Genomic DNA, 19,859 nt, shown 5'->3' on the forward strand with positions numbered 1-19,859 from the left:
TGATCACCATCGAGACATATCCACGGTGAATACAACACAGTACATTGTGTGATTCCCAGTCTGACCACACCCATGAGGTTACTGAAGATCATCTATAATTGTCCACACTACACTATCTCAGAGGTTCATCTTTTCACTATTTAAACATGAATAGATTAGAAATACAACAACATGCTTTTAGAAATGTTCAGAACATAATTATGCTGTTTATTTAGAATTGAAATGGATATAATAGGCAGAAGGCTGACATACTTTCGTAATTCAACAAGTTTAGAAATCTTATAAACAGACTTACCAGTCACCATTCCATGTTATTTGAGTAAACTGTTCAGTATTGTGTTCAGTATTACCATGCACTTTTTTCACCTTATTCTTAGACATAGAAATAAATGGATTAATTGAAACCCCTGGGTTACCATTATATATGACTCAGCAAGAAATCATACCTTTTTTTCCATACAAAAGCAAATGCTGTTTTTTTCAAAATGAAATTGGGAATTTTGCTTTTTTCCGGCCGGTAAAGTAAATGGTTAAGCATAGTGAATGGGACTGAGCTTCAGCCCAGAATTGTTAAAAAAATATTTTTTTTAACTATATCATGGTCTTTTATTTTCTATGTCCACTCCTTATTTAAAACAAGAGACAAGGCAATGCGACAAGATCAGATTTTCAATGACAGACTGTAGAAATTCAGCCTTGGTTGTGATATTCAGTTTAGACTGATTTCTATTTTAGTAACAGTGACCTTGACTTTGACCATAGGGTTCCCAAACACAATCACATGAAAGGTCCCCATAAACTCTTCCTGTATACCAAGTTTGGTCGCTTTATATTAACCCATACTAAAGTAAATCAGTACCAACCATTTTTTTGTATTTGTATTAACAGTGACCTTGACCTTAGGGGCCCCAAACACAATTCCATGAAAGGTCTCCATAAAAATGTCCTATGTACCAATTTTGGATGCAAATGTCAACCCTTTAATCAGTACCAATCATTTTTGTATTTTAAGTTACAGTGACCTTGACCCTAGTTGCCCCAAACACAATCCTGGAGGTCTCTAAACAAGAGGCCCATGAGGGCCTATGCCCTACTGGATTGACTCTTGTGGTCATTTTCAATCCAGAGCATGTATGTATGGGTAATAGGCAACAAACATATAGTTTTTGTGTTTGGGTTAGCTGAAAACGTTGTGCATTCAACATCTGACAACAGAAAATGTTGTTAACAGATTAGTTGCATGAACTTTTTTAATATGTGCCAACTCAAGGTCATCCGAGAAAAAATAATATTTGTTTTCAAAACTGTACTCTTGTCTAAAATTTCACTGCTGTAGCTTCAAAATTAAGAAAGTAGGTCAAAAGGTCACAGTCAAGGTCATATGAGGACCACATTGATACTTGTGTCCAAAACTGTATACATGGTTCAAATTTTATTGCAGTAGCTTCAAAAATAAGAAAGAAGGTCAAGAGGTCACAAACAAGGTCATCAAAGTACAAAATAAATGTTTGCTTACAAAACTGTACTCATGGTCCAAATTTCAATGCTGTAGCTTCAAAAATAAGAAGGTAGGTCAAAAGGTCACAGTCAAGGTCATCTGAGGTCAACATTGATGCTCAATTGCAAAACTGTACACATGATCCAAATTTCATTGCTGTAGCTTTAAAAATAACAAGCAAATTCGTTGAATTGGTATCCCCGCCTGATTGGGCTAAGTCAAGGAATGGAAATCAATTGTTGATGAAATATATATATATGAGTTTGAGTTTGATTGCAAGTGTTTGAAATAAAAAAAAGTTGTATATATAATGTAACATTTAGAATTGACCAAGAAACCTAGTTTATGACTCCATGTTACCCAGTTCCAAACTAATCTAAGATTTCATCAAGGCAAACATTCTGATCAAGTTTCATGAAGATTGGTCCAGATATATTGCAAAAAATATAGCCTCTAGATTGTTTACAAGTTTTTTTTTAAAGATTTGACTCAGTGACCTCATTTTTGACCCCACATGACCTACTAGTTTCAAACTTTTCCAAGATTTAATTGAGGCATTTTGATTAAACTTCATGGAATTAGAGCAGATGTATTGCCTCTAGAGTGTTCCTAAGATTTTTGTAAGATATGACCTAGTGACTTAGTTTTTGACCCATATGACCCACTTTTAAAACACAGTCAAAATTTAACCCAAAAGAACATTCTGACCATGTTTGAACTTAATCAGATCAATCACCACCATAAAATAGTTTCGGACAAGATTTTTAAAAGATTTGACCTAGTGACCTATATGTGACCCAGTTTAAAATATGTCGAAGAGTTTATCAAGGAAAACATTCTGATAAAGTTTAATGAATATAAGACCATACATATTGCCTCTAATGTGTTTCAAAGATTTTTCTAAGATTTGACCTAGTGACCTAATTTTTGACCCCATGTGACCCATTTTTTTAAGTGGTCCATATTTCTTCAAGGGGTACATCATGACTAATTTTGAACGTAACTTGACCAATCATTACCATGATATGGTTCTGGACAAGATTTTTCTAAGATTTGACCTAGTGACCTAATTTTTGATCATGTGACCCAGTTTTATATAGGACCAAGAGTTCAACAAGGAAAACATTCTGATAAAGTTTCATGAATATTTGACCATGTATAATGCCTCTAGTATGTTCAAAATATTTTTCTAAGATTTGACCTAGTGACCTTCTTTTTGACCCCATGTGACCGATAAATAGGTCGAGATATGATCAAGGGGAACATTCTGACCAAGTTTGAACATTTTCTGATCAATGCCTACCAAGATATGGTACCGGACGGACGGACAACGCCAAAACAATATCCCCCTCCCGAAATCTTCGATTCGGCGGGGAAAAAAAAAGCAGGTCAAATGGAGTGGGGCAAACTTTGGCCCCAGCGGCAAAATTTCAAATGTTTTGGTAGAGGGTCATCATATGATGCTCCACCACAAATATCAAAGGATTGATCTTTGTGGTTTGAAACAGGAAGAATTTGAAAGTTTTTCTTACATATGTCTAAAGTAAGAAAACTTGTGACCCCCCCCCCCCCCCCTATGGGGTTGCAGCAACTAAATAATGCCTTATTCAAAATAGCAAGGGTCTGCCTAGTGGTTTCAGACAAAAACATTTTCAAACATTTTCCAATTTACGAATATCAAACCTGTGAACCCCGGGGTGTGGCCAGTAATTACCCCAGGGGCATAATTTGAACAAACATGACTAAGCAATTGTGTGTTAAACAACAGACACTTCTGGTCTTTGGTCAATAGAGCTTTTTTGATCTCTTTCAACAAGGGCAAGGGAGAGTACAACATAAAACCAACTGCACAATCAAAAAAAGTTTTCTAATGAGTATTTTATTACGACTTTGCATCAATAAAATATATTTCATCAAACTAATGTGAGTATAAAAGTACTCAGAAATATATTGGCGTCTTAGGTCTGCATACACAGGGCATTTGTGAACAAAATGGAACTCATCTTCAATATCATTTAAATAACACAATGCACATTTTCTTTCATTTCTAGAAATAAAATGACCAATAGTAACCTAACTGTCGACTTATCATTTATGAAACTAAATTAAAGCAACTAGAAAGACTGATCATTTTGCTTAAAGTGACACTCTTATTCAAAATCAATACATACACATGTTTAAGAAACATCAATTTTGACTGATAAACCTTTAACTACTTCCTAAATAATGCATTTATGGAAAATATTAATTACTGATAACAAGATTGTAACCAGTATTTAATAGCAGAAAGCGCAAAAACATTAAATGATTGGTGAATGCTAAAAGATTTACTGCGGTCTACTTTAGTCTCATAATGTAGAAATACCTTGTTCTATGCTCATTTCTTTCAAATTAAACTTCATAAGAATCATTGTTTTCGACATGTATTCATCCTTTTTGGAATATTAAAACAATATCATTAATTACATTAAATCTTACCTGGGAGTAAGAGTGCACCTTTAACTATATATATATTTTGCAACATTCAATTTTGTAATATATTTAACGCATACCATCATGATTGACGAGTTGTTTGTCCAGGTTCACTTGACCAATGTCTGCAGCAACAAGCAGCTTTAGAGTCTGGAAGTTTCCCTCATCAGTTAACAATCTCATCTTGGATTCTAAAACAACAAAAAACATTTGACTAAACTTTCCTGTAGCTGGACAGTGTTAATAGAACTGACATTTATTGAACCATACATGTATCATACTTTTCAATTAACTTTGTGCCTAGTGACAGGATGCAATGTGTGATTATTAAGCATTTAAAATGTACTTAAATATTATTTTTAAAAAGACCAACACAAGCAAATCCCAACACTTGTCAGTTGAAAAAGGGAATCACTCAACATTTAGTTTCGCCAAAGTTAGTGACCTTACTACACAAGGTTATATTGTCTAACACAACATATATGTACTGAGTTTAATTTGAATATGTGGATTGTTTTTAGTTAAAGCTTAAGATGATGCTGACAATCACACAGTCTTAGCTAAAATGCATTTAACACTCCTACAAACAGAAGGTAGAACATTCAGCTCTCTATATGCTTATCAAATAATGCTCACCATGAGCCAATTTCTGACCACTGTGCGCAAGAGTGCTAATTAATAGTATCAATTTCTTAATATTAACCTGAATCAATTGCCAGGTCACTGAAAAAAGTAATTCAACAATTTCCTAGCTGTAAAATAAGCTGAATTAATTCCTATGAATAAATTGACAAAATCAATATAAAGGTGAGACATAAAACAGCCTACTGAGCTAGGTGGATAAGGGAACAGTTTGAAGGGAAGACATAATAGGAACCCCTTACAAAGCTAGGTGGATAAGGAAGCAGTCTGAATGGAAGACATAATAAGGCACCCCTAACTATGCTATGTGGATAAGGAAGCAGTCTGAATGGAAGACATAAAAAGGCACCCCCAACCATGCTTGGTGGATAAGGGAACAGTCTGAATGGAAGACATAATAAGGCATCCCTAACTATGCTAGGTGGATAAGGGAACAGTTTGAATGGGATACATATTAAGGCACCCCCAACTATGCTAGGTGGATAAGGGAACAGTTTGAATGGAAGACATAAAAAGGCACCCCCAACCATGCTTGGTGGATAAGGGAACAGTTTGAATGGGATACATATTAAGGCACCCCCAACTATGCTAGGTGGATAAGGGAACAGTTTGAAGGGAAGACATATTAAGGCACCCCCAACCATGCTTGGTGGATAAGGGAACAGTTTGAATGGGATACATAATAAGGCACCCCTAACTATGCTAGGTGGATAAGGGAACAGTTGTAATGGAAGACATAATAAGGCACCCCCAACCATGCTTGGTGGATAAGGGAACAGTTGTAATGGAAGACATAATAAGGCACCCCTAACTATGCTTGGTGGATAAGGGAACAGTTGTAATGGAAGACATATTAAGGCACCCCCAACCATGCTTGGTGGATAAGGGAACAGTTTGAATGGAAGACATAATAAGGCACCCCCAACCATGCTTGGTGGATAAGGGAACAGTTGTAATGGAAGACATAATAAGGCACCCCCAACCATGCTTGGTGGATAAGGGAACAGTTGTAATGGAAGACATATTAAGGCACCCCCAACCATGCTTGGTGGATAAGGGAACAGTCTGAATGGGATACATAATAAGGCACCCCTAACTATGCTAGGTGGATAAGGGAACAGTTTGAATGGAAGACATAATAAGGCACCCCCAACCATGCTTGGTGGATAAGGGAACAGTCTGAATGGAAGACATAATAAGGCACCCCTAACTATGCTTGGTGGATAAGGAAACAGTTTGAATGGAAGACATAATAAGGCACCCCTAACTATGCTAGGTGGATAAGGGAACACTTTGAAGGGGAGACATAAAAAGGCACCCCCAACTATGCTTGGTGGATAAGGGAACAGTTGTAATGGAAGACATATTAAGGCACCCCCAACCATGCTTGGTGGATAAGGGAACAGTCTGAATGGAAGACATAATAAGGCACCCCTAACTATGCTTGGTGGATAAGGAAACAGTTTGAATGGAAGACATAACAAGAGATGTTTGTCAAACATTATGCCCCCCCTGAGCACCATGTTGTCAGGATTATATGGACAATTGAATGAAATATGCATGGACCGAAATGACAGCTGATTTGTTGCTGTTTTAAGATTATGACCATTAAAGTGTGAGGATAAAGTGTGTTATGACCGTCATGACCTTTGACTCTATGAACTCAAAATCCAGAGTCATTAGCTGGTCACCAGAAACCTAAATGTCAAGTTTGAGGGCCATGGGTGCAGGCATTGTCAAGTTATCAAAAGACAAGTTTTTTTCGTTCAAGGTCACTGTGACCTTGACCTTTGACCCGATGACCCCTTAAATCATAAGGGGTCATCTACAAGTCAGATGCAACTCCAAGTCAAGTTTGAAGGCTATGGCTTCAGGCATTGTTGAGTTATCACTCGGACAACCTTTTACCATTCAAGATCACTGTGACCTTGACCTTTGGCTCTATGAATCCTAAAATCAATAAGGGTGATCTACTGGTCAGGCTTAACATCCATGTCAAGTTTAATGATCATAGGTTCAGGCATTGTCGAGATATCATTGGGGGAAGATTTGTTAACTTTTTTGCATTAAAGGTTACTGTGACATTGACCTTGCCCTGATGACCCCCAAAGTCGATAGGGGTCATCTACATGGCAGGTCCAACCTTCATGTCAAGTTTGATGACCATAGGTCCAAGAATTGTTGAGTTTGCTTTCAAGGTCACTGTGACCTTGACCTTTGACCCCTAAAATCAATCGGGGTCATCTACTGGTCAGGCCCAACCTCCATGTCAAGTTTGAGGGCCATGGGTGCAGGCATTGTTGAGTTATCACTTGGACAACCTTTTATCATTCAAGGTCACTGTGACCTTGACCTTTGGCCCAATGACCCCTAAAATTAAAAGGGACAATCTTCTGGCCAGGCTCAACCTCCAAATCAAGTTTGAGGGCCATGGGTGCAGCCATTGTCAAGTTATAACTCGGATAACCTTTTACCATTCCAGGTCACTGTGACCTTGACCTTTGGCCCAATGACCCCTTAAATCAATAGGGACCATCTTCTGGCCAGGCCCAACCTCCAAGTCAAGTTTGAGGGCCATGGGTGCAGGCATTGTCGAGTTATCACTCGGACAACCTTTTACCATTCCAGGTCACTGTGACCTTAACCTTTGGCCAGATGACCCCCAAAAACCATAGGGGTCATCTCCTGGTCAGGCCAATTCTCCAAGTCAAGTTTGAGGGCCATGGGTGCAGGCATTGTTGAGTTATCAATCGGACAACCTTTTACCATTCAAGGTCACTGTGACCTTGACCTTTGGCCCAATGACATCCAAAAACAATAGGGGTCATCTACTGGTCAGGCCCAACCTCCAAGTCAAGTTTGAGGGCCATGGGCGAGGCATTGTTGAGTTATCACTCAAACAACCTTTTACCATTCAAGGTCACTGTGACCTTGACCTTTGACCCATTGAGCCCAAAAAAACAATAGGGGTCAGCTACTGGTCAGGCTCAACCTCCAAATCAAGTTTGAGGGCCATGGGTGCAGCCATTGTCAAGTTATCACTCGGATAACCTTTTACCATTCCAGGTCACTGTGACCTTGACCTTTGGCCCAATGACCCCTTAAATCAATAGGGACAATCTTCTGGCCAGGCCAAACCTCCAAGTCAAGTTTGAGGGCCATGGGTGCAGGCATTGTCGAATTATCACTCGGACAACCTTTTACCATTCCAGGTCACTGTGACCTTGACCTTTGGCCAGATGACCCCCAAAAACCATAGGGGTCATCTCCTGGTCAGGCCAATTCTCCAAGTCAAGTTTGAGGGCCATGGGTGCAGGCATTGTTGAGTTATCAATCGGACAACCTTTTACCATTCAAGGTCACTGTGACCTTGACCTTTGGCCCAATGACATCCAAAAACAATAGGGGTCATCTACTGGTCAGGCCCAACCTCCAAGTCAAGTTTGAGGGCCATGGGCGAGGCATTGTTGAGTTATCACTCAAACAACCTTTTACCATTCAAGGTCACTGTGACCTTGACCTTTGACCCATTGAGCCCAAAAAACAATAGGGGTCAGCTACTGGTCAGGCCCAACCTCCAAGTCAAGTTTGAGGGCCATGGGTGCAGGCATTGTCACGTTATCACTCAAACAACCTTTTACCATTCAAGGTCACTGTGACCTTGACCTTTGACCCATTGAGCCCAAAAAACAATAGGGGTCATCTACTGGTCAGGCCCAACCTCCATGTCAAGTTTGAGGGCCATGGGTGCAGGCATTGTTGAGTTATCACTCGGACAAGCTTTAAAATTATTTTACCATTAAAGGTCACTGTGACCTTGACCTTTGACCCGATGACCCCCAAAATCAATAGGGGTCATCTACTGGTCAGGCCCAACCTTCATGTGAAGTTTGATGACCATACGTCCAGGAATTGTTGAGTTATCACTCGGACAAGCTTTAGTCTAACGACGAACCGACCGAACGACATACCGACATGCCTGTGCAAAGCAATATACCCCTCTTCTTCGAAGGGGGGCATAATAAGGCACCCCTAACTATGCTTGGTGGATAAGGAAACACTTTGAAGGGGAGACATAAAAAGGCACCCCTAACTATGCTTGGTGGATAAGGAAACACTTTGAAGGGGAGACATAAAAAGGCACCCCTAACTATGCTTGGTGGATAAGGGAACAGTCTGAATGGAAGACATAATAAGGCACCCCAAACCATGCTTGGTGGATAAGGGAACAGTCTGAATGGAAGACATAATAAGGCACCCCTAACTATGCTAGGTGGATAAGGGAACAGTCTGAATGGAAGACATAATAAGGCACCCCTAACTATGCTAGGTGGATAAGGGAACAGTTTGAATGGAAGACATAAAAAGGCACCCCTAACTATGCTTGGTGGATAAGGGAACAGTTGTAATGGAAGACATAAAAAGGCACCCCCAACCATGCTTGGTGGATAAGGGAACAGTTGTAATGGAAGACGTAATAAGGCACCCCTAACTATGCTAGGTGGATAAGGGAACAGTTTGAATGGAAGACATAAAAAGGCACCCCCAACCATGCTTGGTGGATAAGGGAACAGTCTGAATGGAAGACATAATAAGGCACCCCTAACTATGCTAGGTGGATAAGGGAACAGTTTGAATGGAAGACATAATAAGGCACCCCTAACTATGCTTGGTGGATAAGGGAACAGTCTTAATGGAAGACATAATAAGGCACCCCTAACTATGCTAGGTGGATAAGGGAACAGTTTGAATGGAAGACATAAAAAGGCACCCCCAACTATGCTTGGTGGATAAGGGAACAGTTTAAAGGGAAGACATAAAAAGGCACCCCCAACCATGCTTGGTGGATAAGGGAACAGTCTGAATGGAAGACATAATAAGGCACCCCTAACTATGCTAGGTGGATAAGGGAACAGTTTGAATGGAAGACATAAAAAGGCACCCCCAACCATGCTTGGTGGATAAGGGAACAGTCTGAATGGAAGACATAATAAGGCACCCCTAACTATGCTAGGTGGATAAGGGAACAGTTTGAATGGAAGACATAATAAGGCACCCCTAACTATGCTTGGTGGATAAGGGAACAGTTTGAATGGAAGACATAATAAGGCACCCCCAACCATGCTTGGTGGATAAGGGAACAGTCTGAATGGAAGACATAATAAGGCACCCCTAACTATGCTAGGTGGATAAGGGAACAGTTTGAATGGAAGACATAAAAAGGCACCCCTAACTATGCTAGGTGGATAAGGGAACAGTTTGAATGGAAGACATAAAAAGGCACCCTAACTATGCTTGGTGGATAAGGGAACAGTTTAAAGGGGAGACATATTAAGGCACCCCCAACTATGCTAGGTGGATAAGGGAACAGTTGTAATGGAAGACATAATAAGGCACCCCCAACTATGCTAGGTGGATAAGGAAACAGTTTGAATGGAAGACATAATAAGGCACCCCTAACTATGCTAGGTGGATAAGGGAACAGTTTGAATGGAAGACATAATAAGGCACCCCTAACAATGCTTGGTGGATAAGGGAACAGTTGTAATGGAAGACATAATAAGGCACCCCTAACTATGCTTGGTGGATAAGGGAACAGTTGTAATGGAAGACATAATAAGGCACCCCCAACTATGCTTGGTGGATAAGGGAACAGTTTGAATGGAAGACATAAAAAGGCAACCCTAACTATGCTTGGTGGATAAGGGAACAGTTGTAATGGAAGACATAATAAGGCACCCCAACTATGCTTGGTGGATAAGGGAACAGTTGTAATGGAAGACATATTAAGGCACCCCCAACTATGCTAGGTGGATAAGGGAACAGTTTAAAGGGGAGACATAAAAAGGCACCCCCAACCATGCTTGGTGGATAAGGGAACAGTTGTAATGGAAGACATAATAAGGCACCCCCAACCATGCTTGGTGGAAAAGGGAACAGTTTAAAGGGGAGACATATTAAGGCACCCCCAACTATGCTAGGTGGATAAGGGAACAGTTTAAAGGGGAGACATAAAAAGGCACCCCCAACCATGCTTGTAGGATAAGGGAACAGTTGTAATGGAAGACATATTAAGGCACCCCCAACCATGCTTGGTGGATAAGGGAACAGTTTAAAGGGGAGACATATTAAGGCACCCCCAACTATGCTAGGTGGATAAGGGAACAGTTTAAAGGGGAGACATAAAAAGGCACCCCCAACTATGCTTGGTGGATAAGGGAACAGTTGTAATGGAAGACATATTAAGGCACCCCCAACTATGCTAGGTGGATAAGGGAACAGTTTAAAGGGGAGACATAAAAAGGCACCCCCAACCATGCTTGGTGGATAAGGGAACAGTTGTAATGGAAGACATAATAAGGCACCCCCAACTATGCTAGGTGGATAAGGAAACAGTTGTAATGGAAGACATAATAAGGCACCCCTAACTATGCTTGGTGGATAAGGGAACAGTTTGAATGGAAGACATAATAAGGCACCCCTAACAATGCTTGGTGGATAAGGGAACAGTTTGAATGGAAGACATAAAAAGGCACCCCTAACTATGCTAGGTGATGAGGGAACAGTTTGAATAGAAGACATAATAAGGCACCCCTAACTATGCTAGGTGGATAAGGGAACAGTTTGAATGGAAGACATAAAAAGGCACCCCTAACTATGCTAGGTGGATAAGGGAACAGTTTGAATGGAAGACATAAAAAGGCACCCCTAACTATGCTAGGTGGATAAGGGAACAGTTTGAATGGAAGACATAAAAAGGCACCCCTAACTATGCTAGGTGGATAAGGGAACAGTTTGAATGGAAGACATAAAAAGGCACCCCCAACCATGCTTGGTGGATAAGGGAACAGTCTGAATGGAAGACATAATAAGGCACCCCTAACTATGCTAGGTGGATAAGGGAACAGTTTGAATGGAAGACATAATAAGGCACCCCTAACTATGCTAGGTGGATAAGGGAACAGTTTGAATGGAAGACATAATAAGGCACCCCTAACTATGCTTGGTGGATAAGGGAACAGTTGTAATGGAAGACATAATAAGGCACCCCTAACTATGCTAGGTGGATAAGGGAACAGTTTGAATGGAAGACATAATAAGGCACCCCTAACTATGCTTGGTGGATAAGGGAACAGTTTGAATGGAAGACATAATAAGGCACCCCTAACTATGCTTGGTGGATAAGGGAACAGTTGTAATGGAAGACATAATAAGGCACCCCCAACTATGCTAGGTGGATAAGGAAACAGTTTAAAGGGGAGACATAAAAAGGCACCCCCAACTATGCTAGGTGGATAAGGAAACACTTTGAAGGGGATACATTATGCTTGGCACCTTTTACTATGCTATGTGGATAAGGAAGCAGTTTGAAAGGGCGACATAATAAGGCACCCCTTACTATGCTTGGTGGATATGGAAACAGTTTGAATGGGATACACAATAAAGCACCGCCTACTATGCTAGGTGGATAAGGAAACACTTTGAAGGGGAGACACAATAAAGCACTGCCTACTATGCTAGGTGGATAAGGAAACAGTTTGAAGGGGAGACACAATAAAGCACCGCCTACTATGCCTGGTGGATAAGGAAACAGTTTGAAAGGGCGACATAATAAGGCACCCCTTACTCTGCTTGGTGGAAACGTTTGAAAGGCAACCCCAATAAAGTTACCCTGTCTTACTATGTCAACTTTCATCATCCAGAAACAACATACAATTCTGCAAACTTTGGTCTCACTGTCACAATCCAGAGAAAACATGCCAATCGGCAAACATAAGCCTCACAGTCACAAACCAGAGAAAACATGCCAATCGGCAAACATAGGCATCATAGTCACAATCCAGAGAAAACATGCCAATCGGCAAACATAAGCCTCACAGTCACAAACCAGAGAAAACATACCAATTGGCAAACATAGGCATCATAGTCACAATCCAGAGAAAACATGCCAATCGGCAAACATAGGCATCATAGTCACAATCCAGAGAAAACATACCAATTGGCAAACATTGGCCTCACAGTCACAATCCAGAGAAAACATACCAATTGGCAAACATAGGCCTCACAGTTACTTACCAGAGTCAAGATATTTTAAAGATATGACAAAACTGATTTTCTTATTGCCTTGATATTTCACTTTGCTCATGTGATATATGTCTGATTCAAACAGCAGAGAGATTTATCACACTTTGACACCTTACAAACATGCCCCTTCCTGCAATTAAAAACATGTTCTAATGTTAAACATGGTATTGGAACTATATCAGTGAAAGTAGCAGGCTTTACATGTTCAGTGAGATAGAAGAAAATGCCCTTTTTCCTGTCATTTATTTTTTAATATAATAAGCCTTAGTTTGTTAAACCAATTGGGTTAAGTGTTTACATTTAAAGATCAATTCTACCCTGATACTGTTTTTTAATAAAATTACTATTACAAGTACATCTTTTCAAGGGTGAATGATAATTGTGGCATATAGTATTTCCAAAAAGACAAGGTATTTTTTCACCAATTCCTTGCCTTCCTATTTTGGAAAACTTTATTAACTTGTATGTACTTGGTAAGGTGAAAAAAGCCCTTACAGCACTTCATTAAAAGATACTGGGACTTTATGTCCAATGAGTAAAATATTAAAATGCAACTAAAACAAGAGGGCCATGATGGCTGTGAATCGCTCACCTTAGATGAGAAGAAAAACATTCCCTATAAACATTTGTTGGGTAGTACGCCCAACTGACATAAAGTAGGTCATTAGTCTGCTCGGCACCAAAGCAGGGAGTTGATGGTACTGTATTTGCTATTGTCAATGGTATAGTCTCAAAATCACTTGTTACCAAAAACCTACTTTCCAAGATCACTACTTACTAAAATTCTACAGCTGGGTCATTTTTTTGGAAAACTGAAAATTTCATTTTTCTTAAAGCATTTGTAATGCTTAAAGCCATAAAGCATCAAGTTTCCAATGTAAATATGAATCAAAGTGCGAGGCGCTGAAAGACTATCTGCGGGCAAATATGTGAGAGTTGCAAATTTTATATGAACTATGGGAATGGGTGAAGGGCACATAAATAAAAGTGAAAAATGTGCCGAGAGCGCTTGTGCCCACGGGCGAGAAAACAAACATATCTATATCTTTATGGCGTCTTGTGTAATTTTGTTTTTGTAAATGTCATTTCAATCATCGTAATCCCCTATCCCCATGTATTTAGTGGTACAATGCATGCCCCATTTCAAGCGTTTCTTAAGGTTTTTCGTTGCTTTGATTAGATACCATACGATAGGAAAATACAATACATCATATATATGTATCATTTCCTTTTATTAACATACACGTTTTGTTTAGGGAAAACCTCTTTTTTTTCAGACAACTTAAGCAATAATTTCATTCAAAATACACAGCTTATCAATTCAGTCGACGTATCCCCATGTATTTGAAGTGACAATAAAATTGCTCTTTTCAATAGTCTAAAGGTTTTTCGGTGCTTTGATTAGATAGCATACGTTCGACAAGTTTTATGAACTTACACGTTTTAATTCTTTAAGGAAAATGATTCTATTTTTACGAGCAACTTAAGCAATAATACCTTTTAAAATGCAGAGGTTATCAGATGGTCATTTTCCCGCGGTGAGGACAAACATGTGGTCAGTTAATGTATGTAGAAACTATGTTTAGAATATCGGTCAGTTAATGTAGTTGAATCTATTTTTAGATTATCGGAACTTGTCTGTTTTATGAATGAGAATATGATTGTGCTTTTTAAAGTTTATTGATAAATTTAATGTTAGGCCAGAGTTTTTTTATCTTTAGATTTACGGGAGATTTTTCAAAAAGTTGGGTAAGGAGGAGGAAATAAAAATAAAAATAAAATGCATAAAATGTCCCAAAGGAGAAATAAATAAAAATAAAACGGATTTTTCTCCGATTTTTTTTATTTTTTAAATCTTCTTATATCATGAAGACAAAACACACCTTACTTGTGTCAGCTATTTCATAGGCTGAAAAAAGGGTGATAGATCACCATAAAGTTTCAAAAGCATAATTAAAAGATCCTTTTAATGACTGAAAATATTGACCTCAACACTGTGAGTTCAAGCGCTCATTGAAATTAATTGTATATATTTGTTTGAATGCATCTATGCATATGAGGTGCATATATTATCAACACATGGATTTTATGAAACATGTCAGTGTAATAAAGAAGTTTAAATGGCCAATTCTAACCTTTTGCCCACAATATAAGCATATCCTTTCCATTGTGAAGTAATCAAACATTGAACACAGTTTCAGACACGGTATAATAAGGAGGTCAAATGTGTTTTTCTGTCTTTTACGAAATAGCACCATGACAATTTACCGTGATGTGGTTTTTATATAGAAAATATAACCAAAAAAGTAGAGGCCCTGATGGAAATTCCTCTTCACTTCAAAGTTTGACAGGGCTTACGGATACACAGACAGTCAAAATCTACATTTATGTACTTCACCAAAGAAAATTCGGGAGCATTAAGATAAATTTTACAAGTGTTATATGTTTCAAAAAACCAGGTCTAAGAACTGATTTTAGAATCAGTCCTGAAAAATATCCTTCTAATAGTTGTAGCCCGGAATTATAGCTATTCTGGTTTTTCCGACCTAATCCTCCGGTACAAACAAAATTAAACCGTTGAAATATACACATGTTACTTAGAAACAATAGAGTCATTGGACTGTTACACGAATTTCAATAGCTCAAAATTCACCTTTTATTTGTACCGGCATGGGAAAACCCTGTTATGTTAATTCCGGGCTATATGTATTCCAGCTATGCCCGTTGGCAATAAGCAACGGATAAGTTTGACTTCTTGCACTGACTGCCAGATATCTTATGTTCAGATTGTTTTCTGTTTTATCGGAAACACACACTATGTTATTATTACATCATTTTCAGTATTCTATAACGATTTAAATTCTAAATCATTATTAAACTAATTTACAACTACGAATATCACGATACCTTGTGTTTTTCTCTTCAAATATGTGATCGTGAAGCAGTGTTTCAATGCTCCCCAGAGTCAAATTCAGAAAAAATATCCATTTTGACTATGATGAACAAGATATCATTTTGCAGTTTGTGTTTGTCCGAAGCTATACATTTTTGCGCTGTAATCCAATTCATCCTTGTTAATATACGACGTGCGCCAACGACTTTTAATAGACAATACAACCCACGAATTTCTGTCTCCTTATTTTGACTGGAAGTTTCGCAATTATTCCACGAAACGCTAACAACATACTGAATCTACAAAAAAAAATCACAATAAACACGCTCTAAGTTCACCACGGTTTGATTTAAATAATGAAACATAAACATCGGAACTTTTTTGTAGTAAAACATTTATATATAGCTGCAGAAATTGTGAGAAATAAGGGGTATGACAAAAAGTACTTTCACTTTTGACAGGACGTTGTTATGGTAACGGGTACCTGTTCTGTTTCCCTGCGTATTTGCGACTGGTTTACGTGGTTTGTGCAGTAAAAAGACCGATAATGAATGACAATTGGTACACCAGTTGGTTCTGAGATATGGGTTATAGAACACTAATTTTATTTTTTTTCTTAACATTGGAGCAACGTTCGTCGGAAAAAATAAAAATAAAACTACGAAAATGAATTTTATTTTTATTTGGGTTTTGCAATATTTAGGTACGGCGCTCCCGTAAATCTAAAGATATAAAAACTCTGGCCTTATTAATGTTTTATGTAAGTACCTGTGTAGAAATAGTATAAATGCTTCGTACTCTTTGGATGTTAAACAGGTTTAAACCAAACTACTTTGCTTCACCAAACGTATGCATGACTCACTGTTGTATCAGGGCATACATGTGTGCTTAGGCCTAAAAAAAAAAATGTTTGGTTAGGGTTACATCCTTTTCAAAAATAGGTAGGGTAGGTAGGCTTTTTATTTTTTTTATTTTTTTTTTATTAGGCTTTATATAAGAATATCATTTTCATCATTGGAGAATGGTGTTAAAGTTATCTTCTGTATAAGCATTAACGGTTTAAACTACATATTGAAAAGTAATTAAAAAAAAAAAAACGAAAATGTTTTTTTTTTTTTTTTTTTTTTTTAGTTTTTCCTTCTTTTTTTTTCAAACTGACTATAAAAACGGTAGGGTCGGCGCCTATTCTGTAGGTAGGGTCGGGTAACCCGAACCAAATGTATTTTTTTTTTTAGGCCTTATATAAATTGAAAGCCTAATGTCTAAAACTATGCCAAGAATACACCAGAACAAAGTTTTTATGCAAAAAATGAAAACATCTCATTAGAAATATAAACACCTAAAATCATAGAATGAATAGTATCTTGTTATTGTGTTGCAGGTAAATTACAATGTATAGTATTTGAAGCATTAGCAATGCGAAACCTGAGATACAACTATTTTAAACTTAGACAATTATTTTTGTTTCATATCACATAAAAGTCAAATAAAAAAGCACCATTACAAATAAGCGTGCTTCAGGGTTAAGTCAGGTTATAATAAAAAATCCTGCTGGCGATGGGACACTTGTGGTCGGTAATCATTTCTGAAACATCATGGGCTAAGCTCAGAGTGAATATCAATATGCTATCTTCCTACCAGAGCCTCCTATCTTAACCCTCATTAATCTGATAAATATAACGATCTAAAAATAGTAATATTCAGCTAAAAATAAAACGCCGGGATACATAATTACAGCGCGGAAATAGCCGAACAAGCAAAAACTCATACTCGGACTGCAACACAACCAATCTATTTTTATGGTTTCGAAGTCATTCTGCTAAACATAGAGCGCATTTTGTAAAAACGGTAAATCTGTGAGAGTGCAGCTTTAAACCATAAACATACAGTTTTTCAGAATTTCTGGAAGTTTCAGTATGAATGAATGATTTTCCTGTATCTTAAAAACAGCTAGTAAAATGTATATCTTACATAGATATTTTAAACAGACAAGACCTGTCGTAGGACAGTGCGCTTGACAATGCCGCTTTGTCTTAGAAATTAATACAATAATGATGTAATATGTGCCTGTCAAAAGCAAAAAAAAAAGTCAAATTAAAAAAGGAAACAAGAAATGCTGCAATGTGACAAAGCCAGGTTTCTGAATGATGGACAGAACTTCAGCTTTTGTTGTTAGATTCAGTTTCAACTGTTTTTTTTCCTACTTTTAGTAAAAGTGACCTTAACCTTGACCCTAGGGGCCCCAAACACAATCCCATTGAAGTCCTCCATAAACTCTTCCTACATGTATTTATCAAGTTTGGCTACAAAATGTCAACTCTAATTAAGTTTATTCAGTACCAAATGGTTATCTATTTTAGTAACAATGACCTTAACCCTAGGGTCCCCAAATGCAATCCCATGAAAGGTCTCCATAAACTCTTCCTATGTACCAAGTTTGGTCACAATATGTCAACCCTTACTCAAGTTTTTCAGTACTAACCATTTTTCTATTTTTAGCAACAGTGACCTTGACCTTGACCATGACTCTCGAAGCCCCAAACAAAATCCCATGAAAGGTCTCTAGATAAACTCTTTAAATATACCAAGTTTTGTCACAATATGTTGACCCTGACTTAGGTTATTCAATACGAACCATACCTTCTATTCATAGTAAAAGTGACCTTGACCTTGATCCTTGAGACCCCAAATGCAATCCCATAAAAGGTCTCCATAAACTCTTCCTATACCAAATTTGGTCACCATTTGTCAAACCTATCTAAAATTATTCGAAACCATTTGATTGGACAATGATTGGTACATGATAATTAATCACAAACACCATCATCTGTATGAGGCCTTAACATGTCAACGTTGTCAACAGTTAATAAGGCCTAAAAAAAAAAATTGTTTGGTTAGGGTTACATCCTTTTCAAAAATAGGTAGGGTACATGTGTAGGTAGGCTTTTTTTTATGTAGGGTCGGGTAACCCGAACCAAATGTATTTTTTTTTTAGGCCTAAGTAATAATCATTTTTGGTTGGGTTTTGTGATAGTCTAAAATAATAGACGTATTATACGGGATTCTTCCAATCCCTAACGTCTAAACGGGAATGTGCAAAAAACGGGGGTGTTTTGAAAATATTGAAATTGTTTTAAGTGAAGTATTTTATGGTTGAAATTGATCATAAAGAATTATATTCATATTTTACCATGTAAGTGAAATGTTATTTTGCACTAAACAAGCATTTAATGCATTAAAACAAGTTGTTTTCCTTTCCAATAAAACGAAAGTTGACTGACACAGACAACAATTATGCGAAGGGGAACAACTCGATACAATCGTAATAACTCGGCCTCCTCCGACAAAGCTTCGAGATAGACCTCGTTTATACAATCGTAACAACTCGGCCATGGCCGAAATGTTCCGAGCGATTTAAAACTGTGCCCTAAAGCCTTGCAGGTGCCCTTCATGTATATATCATTATGTTTTGACAGAATGAAATGAAGAAAAGCCGTCAAACTCATAATTATAAATTGGATATTTATTTTTTTGTGTACGGAACTAATATAAAATAACATTATCTGGTAATATTTCTTGTTTTTATGATATTTTATAGACGCTATATGCTTTAACCCGGAATCCTGATCGGAACAACTACCCACTTTTGATACTAAACAATTTGTACGTGAAGGATTTGCCATATCAAAAATCTAAAAAAAATCCGTCAACGTACAATTATTTGGACTAGGTTTTGTGATTAATGATCATGTTCCAATCAAGATCCAATCATTTTTGGTCTTGGCGTTGTCGTTTTTAAATTTATTTATTCATCTTTATTTAATCATTTTTATTTATTTTCGGGGGTGGGGGGGGCGTGGCAAATAGGGTGTGTCCTGTCAATGTTACTGTCTCATGTGCATTAGTGTGACTATTTGAACAACCATTAAAGTCTATACTTCCAAAGATTATTATCATCTATATAAAACATCTATATATGAAGGTTTCTTCTGAATCTGAATTGTATCAGTCTATCAATTGCACTTATCCGAAAGAAAAATATCCGAATACAGTACACACAACAACCCCTTACATATGCCGTTTTAAAAGTTGTGGTTTGATTATTTTTCTCTCTTTGAGTGCACATCTTTATGATTCAAAAATTTATCAGTAATTAATTATATTACCTAGAATGAACGAATATACTCCGAATGTATCTTCTTTCAAGTATTAGTAGAAAACACGTTGCATCACTAACCATAAAAGGGAGCTAATCACAAAACGCTAAAA

At 37.8% G+C, this 19,859-nt stretch overlaps 1 protein-coding gene across 2 annotated transcripts in view; it reads right to left on the reverse strand.

Annotated features, from left to right (window-relative positions):
* The window catches only part of LOC128242450 (methionine--tRNA ligase, cytoplasmic-like), a 62,402-nt gene extending 42,555 nt beyond the window's left edge, over positions 1-19,847 (reverse strand). Inside the window, exons 1-3 of one of the 2 annotated variants that reach the window (XM_052959603.1) lie at positions 19,757-19,828; positions 12,689-12,827; positions 4,051-4,161 (exon numbers count right to left, since the gene is read on the reverse strand). In XM_052959603.1, the coding sequence (XP_052815563.1) occupies positions 4,051-4,161; positions 12,689-12,758 (181 nt within the window). In that variant the 5' untranslated portion in view covers positions 12,759-12,827; positions 19,757-19,828. Of the gene's footprint in view, positions 1-4,050; positions 4,162-12,688; positions 12,828-19,756 lie in introns of both variants that reach the window. The other variant, XM_052959604.1, reaches the window with a different exon arrangement.
* Positions 19,848-19,859: the final 12 nt, after the last annotated feature.

The sequence above is a fragment of the Mya arenaria genome, chromosome 8, assembly GCF_026914265.1.
Source record: "Mya arenaria isolate MELC-2E11 chromosome 8, ASM2691426v1".
Classification (NCBI taxonomy): Eukaryota; Metazoa; Mollusca; class Bivalvia; order Myida; family Myidae; genus Mya; species Mya arenaria.